Raw genomic sequence first — 12,163 nt, 5'->3', positions numbered from 1 at the left:
ATCTACGTAAAATCTTACCTCATATCTGAAACTTACCTTGCATTTCAAGGATGGTTTAGCATTTCAGAAACACTTTTTCTAAACAAAAATTATAAAATGTTCTGAACTAGGCTGAGCATGGTGATGCACACCTGTAGTCCCAGCACTTGGGAGGCAAAGGCAGGAGGATCCTTGTGAATTTGAGACTAGCCTGGGCTACAAAGTGGGCCTAAGGCTAGCCTGAACTGCATAGTGAGACCCTGTCTTAAAAAGACAACAACAAAAGTCTGAACTACATGCAATCACTTTTGTAATAGTTCAAGAAATAAGCAGCCACTAAATAAGAAATAAGCAATCACTAAATTTAAAATGTAGAACTCTGAAACTATAAAGTGGCATGAGAAAAGATCCTTGCTTGGGTCAGCTGAGGCTAATAGGGAAGGCTTCCTGCAGAATGGACACCTTACCCTTTGGCCAAAGCACAGCAAAATGGCAGGCTTAGGGTTGTAATCCTGGGAAGCCCCATCCCAAGATGATGCTTGAACTTGAGCTTCAGAGCCTTTTGTGGTTAAAATGTCAATACCTTCCAACTTGGAAACAAAATTTAAATGCTAATATAAAGGCTCTAGAAGGTGAGCCCCTTATTGGGTAAGGAGGCTGTAAGGACTGGGCTGGACTTGAACTTGCTTTGTGGTCCAGGCAGGAATCAAACTTGAGAGCTGCCTGCCTCAGCCTCTAGAGTGCTAGGATTATAAGGCCTGTGTTACCATATGTAACTCCTTTATCCTTGTTTGATTTCTACCTGATGAAGCGAGCCTTTTGCTCTACCACATAGTCTTACTTGATGTGCTGCCCTGCCAGATGCCCAAAGCTAGGGGGTCACTTGATCTTGGACTGGGACCTCAAAAAATATGAGTCATAAAAACAGCTAGTTTTCTTTATAAGTTAATCTCCTTGGATATTTTCTCATAGTGATAGTTAATAGAAGTATTAAATATCTGTACTCATAAAACCTTGATCTGCCCCCAAGAAAGAGACAAATATACAAAATAAAGCACCAAAAAGAGACAGGGCCAGCCAAATAGCTCAGCAGATTAAAGCACCTGCAAGCAGGCTCAGGGGCCAGGGGTTTGATCCCTGAGTTTGCTGGCCTGGCCACCAGGGCACACTGAGATGGCAATTGAGACTGGGCATGGTGGCACGCACCTGTAATCCCAACTCTTGGGAGGCTGTAAATAGGCGGATCACTATGAGTCCAATCTAGTGGTGAAACCCTGAACACCCTGTAGACCCTTCCCTAAAATACAATAAATAAATAAATAAATAAACAAACAAACAAATAAATAAATAAAAGATGGCATAAAGCAGGGTAGGAAGGTGCTACATGAGGTGCTTAGGCCACATAAAGGTGGTGTAACCACACAGAACAGGACAGAGCCTGATGTCAAGTCACACAGTGAGGCTCTACTACTGGAGTTTTAAGTAGAAGAAATACAAAATAAACTCAAGCCTTAAAGAAGATTTAGCAGTCTGTAAGTAGAGAATGACAGGACAGAGGGCTTTCCTTGGGGAGATTGCAGTTTTCTACTTCGAGGCAGTAAAACTGAGATCCTGGTGGAAACAGGAAAGGAAGCAGATCAAAGGTGATTCATTTTGTACAAAATAAAGCAGTGGACAAAGAGCCAAAAGGTAACATTAAGGTTTGAAAAGTAAGAAGGGGGACACTGTAAAAGATGAATGGGGCAGAAAATACTGATTTCCATTCAGTGTAATCAAGTGTGTCAGAGAATGAGTTAAACAGCAGTGACACGTAGAAGGAGTGCGCTGAGGTCAGGACTCTGCCCTCCTCCTCTAAGGATCTAATCGTACATGTTAGTGAAGACGTAAGCCCTGAGGCCTGTGGCCTACTACAATTCTTTACAGTACCAGGTCATGCCTATCAGCTTTTGCTTGTTTCTCTTACCCACCAATCCTTTTGCTCTTTTTAAAACAAAAGAGGGCTATTTCCTTATAATTTGGCTATTTCATGAATTCTTTAATCCAAAAAATATTTAATGAGCTTCTAGTACTATGTTAGGTACTGAAAAAAAAAATGATTGTGAAAAAAATTCAAACACTGTCATTATCCTTATAGGATTTGCAGTTTGTGATATATTGTGTACGTGTATATATATCCATGCATATCTGCCTATCTGTCTGTTAATTATGAAGCACATCAGTATCAAAAGTTAGGGCCAGCCAAACAGCTCAGCAGATTAAAGTGCCTGCAAGCAGGTGCAGGGGCTGAGGGTTTGATCTCTGGGCCTGCTGTGCCAGCCCCGCCCCTGGGGTGTGCTGAGATGGCAATTGAGACTGGGCATGGTGCTATGCGCCTGTAATCCCAGCTCTTGGGAGGCTGTAAACAGGAGAATCACATCTAGTAGTGAGACCCTGAGCAATGTAGACCCTTCCCTAAAATACAGAAAAAATATAATAAAATATGATGCAACAATATAATAAGTTGATGCAAATGTAGCTCCAATTCTGATAAAAGCTTTTGACAAAAAATTTAAAACCAGCTATATTAAAAATATTTAACAACTAGTATCGTTGAAGCCTCACTAATCAGAAGAAATACCAGCCATGCATATGGGAGGTAGCTCCTAAAATAGGTCCCACGATTCCCATACTTCTTAGCTTCATGACTTCATCTAGCCCTCTCACTTGGACTAGCTCATAAAAGCCCTTGGCCACCTTCCCTGCTTGTTGTTGCTCCCGATCTGCATCTTGCTGGCAGTTTCCCTCTGAGGAAGCTCTGTTTTGTTAGCTACTCTCTGGAAAGCACCATAGGCAAGGGATGAGGGTGGTTTCTGGCCAACAGCCAGCATCTAAGACCCTTAGGTCAGCAGACCACAGATAACAGATGAGAGGAAGGGAAAGTCCTGTCCAGACTGGACTGATAAGACTGAAGTCCTGGCTGGTCCTATCAGCAAAGCCTTGAAAGGGACCACAATTGAGAAGACAGTACGTTCTGCCATATTAGAATGTCAGCTTAGTCATTCAAAACTTCCAAGGTCTCTGTTTTCCTCACTCTTTAAGTTCAGAAACATATCAAACAGTTAACACACAATAAAGGAGCATTCTATTCCTAGTTAAAGATCAAATCCTAAAATTCTAGAATTCTGGATCCTATTTCTGCATTTATCCAGCTCAAAAACCTAATTGTACATATTCTCTTTTGTCCAGCAAATGCACTTTCAATCAGACTTTACATTTTTCTAGCTTTAACCTTGACTTTCTCCTTCAATGTCTTGCATTAAAAAAAAAAAAAAACTATCCCTCAAATAAAAATACTTTCAGGATTTCCAAAATAACTACTCAACTCCAAGGACTATCTGTGGCATTCAAGGCCTGTGATGCCAATGGACTATTCTAATGGAAAGATAATGTCTAAATGGAAGTCCCCAAAGCTAATACTTCTTGGCCACTTTTTGCTCTTAATCCTTTTTGTATGCTCCACTCTCTTCCTGAGGAATGTCTCCCACCCAAAACAGCTCTCATTATACTCAGTGATTTTTAAGCAGGGAAGACCCCCAACTCTCTCCCTGTACTCATATATCAGACTTTGGAAAATAAAATCCAGGAAGTTTTCAAAAGTTCCTTTGAGGCTGCATAATACATGTAATATCCATGATACTTACCAGGCTATGTATATATTCTTTAAACTTTCCTACTCTTTATTTATTTACTCTTTATTTATTTGTCTGTTTGTCTGGCAATACTAGGGACAGACCTTGAGGATCTCACATTGAGCTACATTCTGAGGCCTTTAAATTTTTTTTTAATTTTTATTATTTTTTATTTTAGGGAAGGGTCTACAGGGACTAGATCAGAATCGCAGTGATCCGCCTGTTTATAGCCTTCCAAGAGCTGGGATTACAGGCACACACCACCACACCCAGGTGTCATTGCTGGCTCAGAATGTCTTGGGAGTGGGGCCGGCACGGCAGGCCTGGGGATTGAACCCTAGGCCCCTGCACCTGCTTGCAGGCACTTTAATCTGCTGAGCTCTTTGGCTGGCCTTTTAAAAAAATTTTTGAAAAAAAAAAATGAGATAGGATATCACTAAGTTACCCAGGCTGATCTGAAACTTGTAATCCTACTTTAACTTCCCATGTAATTTTATTAGATATGAGCCACTACCCCCAGTCCTACTCCCATACATTTTAGAGATCCAGTTATGTTAGATTTCAGATATATGGGTTAATTATGCTAAAAAAACAACTTAATAGAAATTTAGAAGTGAGGGAGCAATTACCTATGTTTATATCTAACCACTGAAGCTAATGTTTTGCATAATTGAAATATTTATAATTCCATGCCTACACCAATAGAAACTCAATATGGCAGAAGTCAAAGTTTGTCTAAAGGCATGGATTGATGCAAGAAATAGGATGCCAATACATAAGCATATTGTGACACCTGGTGGTGACTGCAGAATTTTACACTGTTTAAAAAGAGCCCTTAGGCCTGCCCCTTCACACTAAAGAGTAGGTAGCCACTAAAACTGCCAATATGATTAGTTATTATACAAGTTTAAAATGAGGGCTGGGGACACAACCCAGTGGAAGAGTACCTGCCTACATACTAAAGACCCTAGATTCAACCCCAAGTATTACTAAAAAAAAGTTTCAATATAGTGTACCTTCTAAGCTATATGTGTATATTTTAAAAGAAAAAGTTCAAAGTCTGTTTAAAGGCCTTAAAATGGGCCTTGCTAAACCCTTTTTGTCCTAAAATTACTTTAAAATAAGAATTTTCCCTCATATCCTCATACATGAAACAATTAAGTACAAGCAAAAGATTTACCTGTGATTGAAGTATATGACCAGTCACCCTATGCCTACACCTGAGTGGTACCTACTGTGTCATAGATGAACAATAAATTTTGAAGACTTGAAATAAAAAGTACAAAATAATTAAACGAAACAAATTAGAGTATTTTCCTATCAAACTTCATAGTACCTTTCAAATTTACATAGGTTATTTGGCTTATTCACCTGACAGTTTCAGATTAAAGAAGGGGGGCAGGAGAGATAGTTCAGTGGCATAAGTGCCTGCCTGGCAAGCGCAAGGTCCTGAATCCAATCTCTGGTACCAAAAAAATTCAAGAAGGGGATTCTGATTGTCTGTATAGTAATTAAGCATTTTTTAATTGCAGGTGGCAGGCCATCTCCCAGCTTGCCTACCAAGCTTCTGATTCTGTATGACTCTAGAATGTTGCCAATGTATTTATATTTTAAAAAGATGTCAATAGTGATTCTATTTTATGTTTCTGATTAAGAGTTACTGCTTTAAACCACTAAAATGTATAGCTTATACTACTTAAGTATATAATTTAAGTATAAAGGTCAGAAGACAGGATCTAGAGGGAGACACTTTTCACAGTGCATTCTCTTATAGTTTGAACTATGTGAGTTTATTGACCATTCACATATAAATGAATATACATTCCTCCCTTAGTACTCATGAGGTTCTGGCTCTAGGACCGTATGGATACTAAAGCAGAGATGCTCAAGTCATTTATATATATTGGTGTTATATATGCATATCTTCCTGTATAATGTAAATAATCTCTACCTAATTTGTAATCCAATGTAAATGTTCAGTAGATAATTGTTCTATTGTATTGTTTAGAGAATAAAGAGAAAAAATGTGTATGTTCAGCACAGAATTTGAAAACCTTTTTTTTTTTTTTCATTCAAAGTTGGTTGAATCTTTCTATGCAGTAACCACAGATATGGAAGACAGTATAGATAATTTTTAAAATTAAAATTGTAAAATAACCATATATATTAAATCAATGTTATAGAAAAGAACACTGAATCCTTATAGGATTTGCAGTTTGTGATATATTTGTGATTATGTCTAAATAAAATAATTTTAGGGGGCCGGGGAGATGGCTTAGTGGAATAAGCGCTTCCCTGGCAAGCACAAGGGCCTCAGTTCAATCCCTGGTTCTGCCAAAAAACCAAACCAAAACAAAAATAATAATTTTAGAGCTGGGGATATAGCTCAGTGGTAAGATCCCTCCCTAGGCAGAGGTATATAAAGCTCTGGGTTTGATGGTGAGGTATTAAATTATTTTAGGTGATTGCACCTCATTATTCCATTGTCTACCTGAACAACTATATGTAACAGATGAAACAAGTTGCTAAGAGGCTCATTTTTAACTGAACCATCTGTCTTCAAAGTTTTATGCATCTGGGTCCCATCCTCCTCTATGTTGTAACACTTCAGTTTAAAGTGTTAAAAGTATCTGAACAAATTTGGAACTGTTTTCTAAAACTCTGGCTATCCTGTGGCCTATCTTTCTTAAAAAACGAGGAAATAACTCTCACAAGGTGAGAACATAACCTTGGGTCTTCAGTTTTAAGAATAAAATGTAATTTTGTTATCTACATACTTGACAATAGTTATTTAATTAACATGAAAACATGACTTGGTGAGGAATGACCATACATTCTCACATGGTTCCTGTCAAAAGCTGAATTCTAATAGAAGACACAAAATTAGTGCCCCTCATCAACTTCCAACAACGTGTTCTTATGGCGAGGATATAGGGCCTGAAGTAAACTAAGGAAGGAGAGAACATTTGGAATCCTAAAGTTTTGTGTATTTAAAATCCCTACAAATTTGAAGCCAGGCATAGTGGCAGCATGCCTGTGATCCCAGCACTCTGGGGTAAAAGGATCACAAGCTCCTAGTGACTTAGAAAGACTCTGATTTAAAAGTAAAAACGTAGGTAAATAAAAAAAGGTGGAGATGTATCTTTATGAGAGGGCCCTGGGTTTAATCTCTAGTACAGTACTAAAACAAAATAAAAATTTCTATAAATGTTATATTTTACTTCACAATATCTGTGCTTATTTTAGTATTTTAAACCCCAACATTTTTGCTGAGAATATTTCCTTCCCAAATCTTTTTAAAGTTTATTGATATTTTTATGCTCTCCATTAAAGTGCCCTGCATGAGAAGTATAGATGTAAGGAATGTGGAAGCATTTTCTCCAAGTGTCCAGGTTGAAGTCTTATTGCAAATAAAAACATCGAAAATCCGTGGCTTACATAGCAGTCAGCAATGAAGATGGGATAAGGATTTTTCAAATGTTTTGTGTTGTAATAAAAACAAAGTTACCCCCTGATAGTACTCACCCCTTTTGTGTAGTCCTGTTGAGTATATAAAGACAGTGAAGACATCCAATAAGTTCATGATTGACCTCAATTGAGAGAGGCGCTCAAAAAATATTTGGTAACATTAAAAGTTAATGACTACCAGTTGGAATATAGTTGATCAAGAGATCCCATTAGTAGCCTCAGAACTGTGAATTTTAAGAGCTTTTTTTTGACTCTTAAAACTACAAAAATCCAATCTAAAAACTTCAATAATTAAAGTAATTGCTTTATGATTAATTAAATCAGCATTGTCAAAACAGCGTTAGGCAGTAGTGCATCCATCTGCTCGGCCTTGCACCTGCAAATGCTCTATCAGTGAGCTCCATCCCCGGCCCAGGAACATCCTTTTTCAAGGGAACAGCGTGTTACACAACAATCTGCTATCTTAACTAGCATGCTTAGAGACTATCCAAATCATACGTTACGAAGTGGTTTCCAGAGAACCAGGCTGCCTTTACCAAGGAGCTGGGACTCACCGTGCTGCACCAAGTACTCCACGATGCTCCTCACCACAGTGGGCACTCCGTCCTTGGTGAGCCCTTGCCGCTGAAGCTCTTGCAGGCTCACTCCAAATAACTTTTTATAGGCCGGATCCTGCTGTTCACTCAGTGGCACTGCTGCTATCTTTTTCATATCTTTTCTCAGCCGAGCTGCTGCTTTACTTTGCTTAAAAGGACGTAAGAAAAAAGAGCAGTCAGTCATGTGGACCACAGAAGGGTGCATGGTTACAGCAGAAACAGCAATGCTAAAATGCAAGGTCTGGAGATGAACAGCAACGATCTTCCCGTATTTTTATGTGAACTCAAATCAAAATCTCTAACATGGCTCACAGGTTGCTCAGTGTTAGCAATGCTGCACACTGATCTAATGGTTAGAAGAAGGGCCAAAGAGTGAGGCACCTAAAGCCACAACTTCAGTGTCGCTAAGAGAAGAAGCAACACACAGCAGTATACAAGCGATATCACTACAGCAACCAGGGTGTGACTCAGAAGTACCTCGTTAACAGGAAAGTAAAATACTTAGAACACTGACACCACTTGCAGGTCTTGAAATAAAAGTTTACCTAAATACCATCCTAAGGTAGCTTTAGTTTCAAGAGTCAGAAGAATATAAGTGTGCAATGAACATTTTATTTGATTTATTTAGATCTATAATCATGATGACATCATAAATTTTTTTTACATATAAAATCAGTCTTACTGAATTACAAAATGCCATAGCTCTGAGACAGCAACATTTTTTGTGATAATTTTTAATTTTTGCCAAAATTTTATATATATAAATAAAAATACAACTTATAATCAATTGATTCAAGTTACTTCCACAACAAAAAATCCATAGTTTGCTTCTTCCTTTTAATAGAAATGTATATCTTAATATTTTTTTTAATGGCTGGCCAGATAACTCAGCAGATTAAAGTAACTGCAAGCAGGTGCAGGGACCAGGGGTTCGATCCCCTGGCCTGCCATGCTGGCCCTGCCCCCAGGGCATGCTGAGACAGCAATTGAGACTAGGTCTGGTGGCGCATGCCTCTAATCCCAGCTCTTGGGAGGCTGTAAACAGGAGAATCACTACAAATCTGATCTAGTAGTGAGACCCTGAATACCCTATAGAACCTTCCCTAAAATACAGAAAAAATATTTTTTAAAGCATGTGCCTTATACAGATGTTATATATTTTAAGTAAATTTAAACACTAAAGAGAAAGATGACTAAATACAATTTGATTTACAAACGAAGGCAGTAAAATTGGAAAAACAGTCACGTTTTAAGAATGAATATAGTGCTGGGGAGATAGCTCAGTGACATAAACACCTGCTTGGCAAGTGCAAGGTCCAAAGTTTGATCCCTGGTACTGAAAAAAAAATGTAAGAATGAATATAGCAACTAACAATTTTCATAAAAATTTAATTTAATATTTAAATTTTTTTTGGTGCTGGGGATCAAACTCAAGACCTTGTACTTGACAGGCAGGTACTTAGGCCACTGAGCTATCTCCCCAGCTTCATTTTATATTATTAAATGACTATCTTTTAGTTTTCATAATAGCCTCAGGGTAAAAATATTACTTCTATTCTAGAATTGGAGAAATAAACAGAGGGGTAAGTCATTTGGTTAAAGTTCAGTAAAAGACAGTTTCATCTTGTTTTAGGCCCATGTTTCCTTCCTTAATTTATATTTATAGTAATATAATAGCGTACTTTGTGTATAATTATAGTAACAACATGATAAATGCTATATGTGATACAAGACAAATATGCACAATTTAATTCTATGGTCTTTATTTTGAGTAAGATCCTTATAATTTCAATTTGATTTTGAATTTTATAACCTATAGATTAGGGCCAATTTCATTAATATACTGATTAGTTTTTCATCTTTAAGTCATTTTTACACAAAAAATGGGTTATTTTTGAAAACCAGATTGCCTTAGTGAAAATTCAGGAAGTGTAAATTTATAGTAGAAATTTAGTACCAATTGTCCCAGTGTTACCTACGCGGGAATAGTCATATGGGTAAGAAGCACAATTTCTGTTACTAGGGAAACTGCAGTCTTAATTTAGCCAAATTTGTAACTAATCATATTTGCCTTGTGGATTTATAAACATATCAATCTTCAACTGAATACACAGAGAGTTTCAACCAGGCCCATCTGGAGAAGAGATAACCAAAAACTAATCAGTAATAACGGAATGCTGAAAACAAAACTGCAGCATGCGCAACAGCTGACAGGGCTGAGGACATACCTCAGTAGTGAAGCACTTTTCTAGCATGCCCAAGGTCCTTAGTTCAAGCCTTAGAACCACAGAAAGGAAAAAGAAAACACCACCACATTGGACACTAAGGTTAAGTTATGCAAGTTTTATCTTCTTACAGAGTCACATTGGTTTGAGTAAGGACAGCAGAACCAGGCTGGGCTGACTATCATTCTGACTCGGGGTAACTATAATCTTGCCCAAGTCACTTCATTTTTGTATGCCTCAGTTTCCTCATCTGTAAAGTAGGAATTCGAAGAGTTCTTATACCACAGGAATGCACAGGTGGAAACTTATTTATACACACAGAAGAATGAAACAGTGCCTAGCATACTCATTGAGAGCCAACTGCTCACATCCTCCTCCTGTTCCTTTTCCTAGGAATCACTACTCTGATTCCTTCTTAATGCAATGGAGAGCAACTTAAACATTCCTGTAGCAAATGTAGGTAAGGTAAAGTAAGAAGTAAGGTTGCTTTCAAACATGACAACATGCCCCAGAACTCTTGGTTAGCGGATAGTCTCATGAACCCAATTATTCTCCTCTATACAGCTCTACTATTCTAAAATCTCAAAGTATGACCTTTGAATAAAAAAATAATTTTGCCTCTCAGAATTCCTTAAGTTTTCTTAGCATTTTAGAAATTGTGCCTATATTTGAGTTTAAAATCTTGAATATGTTCTTTCTGCCCACTGGTCAGAGTTGTAGATGTTATGTTGTCTTTCTAAATAGGATAATCAGGGCCAGCCAGATAGCCCAGTGGATTAAAGCACCTGCTTAGGCAGAAGCAGGGCCTGGGATTTGAGCAACTGAGTCCAGGTATGGTAGCAAATATCTGTAATTCCAGCGCTTAGGAGGCTGAAAACAGGAGGATCACTATGAGTCCGGTCTGTGTAGTGAGATCCTGTAGAACCTGTACTAATACATAAAAATAAATAAATAGGATAATTGATCCTGGCATTGTGGCTCAGAAAGCTGTCAAATGAAAGATAATTAACCTTTTAAATTTTGAAGTGATTATAAGTTAACACTTCTTTATTCCAAATAGTCATACTATAAATTATTTACACATAGTAACAATACTAAAGTAAGATCTGATTTTTGCTTGTAATTGCTAATCTAAGGTTAACAATTTAAACAAAATACTGTTTGAAAAACAAAGAAATATGTTATAAATTTATAACAACAAAGAAAGATTTGACTATTGTTTTTTAATTGGTAATATAATTCAGGTTAATACTTTGTAGAAAGTAAATAATGTTTTTATAACAACCACAAATACAATAGCTGTATTTTTAGAGATATCCAAAGTATCCTTTTAGTTATCATAAATACCTCTAAAAAGGTCTTACTTATCTAGTGTAGGTGGGAACCAATAATAATTGTAGTAGTTTAAACTACTAAAGAATATGAAGCAGCTTAGAATAGCCTTACCAGAAAGCAATAAAATATATTCAATAGTTCTTTAGTCATGAAAAAAAAATAACTGTTTAAATGAAAACCATTCATAATTAATCCATTGAAATAAAATTATTTTTGGGCCACGGATATACCTCAGTGGCATATGCACCTGCCAGGCAAGCACAAGGTCCTGAGTTTGATCCCTGGTACTGCCAAAACATTTTTTAAAAAATGATTTTGTACCCTAAATCAATGGTTATATATCACTACCTCTTTGTATATCTGAGTGTGAAGGAATTTCAGGCTTCCTTCAAATGCACATTTCACCTGTTTTACCTCAATAGAAACTAAAATAACAATTACAAACTGAAGATTCTATTCAGTTACTAAATGAGGATTACTAAGTCTAATGTAACTTACAGTTTAAACTACCTACAAATATCCATATACCAGTTGAGCTTGAAGACTGGAATAAATTGTGTGAGTGTGTACATGTGTAAAAGCATTACAGATTTTCATATACAAAGGACAGTCAGAGAACCTGAGGATCCTGATGCCAGCACTATCTATAGAGGTCATTTAGCACTTGTATTGTCACCTTAGGAATAAAGAAACCAGCACCCAAAAGACTGTGGTGAACTCAGTGAGAGAGAAGCTGGGCCTAGAGCCCAGATCTCCTGAGTTTTGTATCACTATATTTTATCATAATTAATTGCAAGTGACTTTGTTCATTTATGCCTTTTGTTGAAAATACAGTTCAGAGAGCTAATAAAATGCACACTGTGGGACTCTGGTAAATATATATTGGTTGGAG

General features: G+C 37.2%; 1 protein-coding gene across 2 annotated transcripts in view; it reads right to left on the bottom strand.

The window, feature by feature from the left end:
- Fam13a (family with sequence similarity 13 member A) overlaps positions 1-8,051 on the bottom strand; it is a 315,685-nt gene extending 307,634 nt beyond the window's left edge. The window contains exon 1 of one of the 2 annotated variants that reach the window (XM_023706820.1): positions 7,670-8,051. In XM_023706820.1, coding sequence (XP_023562588.1) covers positions 7,670-7,916 — 247 coding nt within the window. In that variant the 5' untranslated portion in view covers positions 7,917-8,051. The remainder of the gene's footprint in view (positions 1-7,669) is intronic. The other variant, XM_023706819.1, reaches the window with a different exon arrangement.
- Between the last annotated feature and the right edge of the window lie 4,112 nt (positions 8,052-12,163).

This window comes from Octodon degus, unplaced genomic scaffold, assembly GCF_000260255.1.
Source record: "Octodon degus isolate 3935 unplaced genomic scaffold, OctDeg1.0 scaffold00272, whole genome shotgun sequence".
Taxonomy (NCBI): domain Eukaryota; kingdom Metazoa; phylum Chordata; class Mammalia; order Rodentia; family Octodontidae; genus Octodon; species Octodon degus.
Note: the sequence above shows the minus strand (reverse complement) of the source record. Positions and strands in the feature narration are given on the sequence as shown.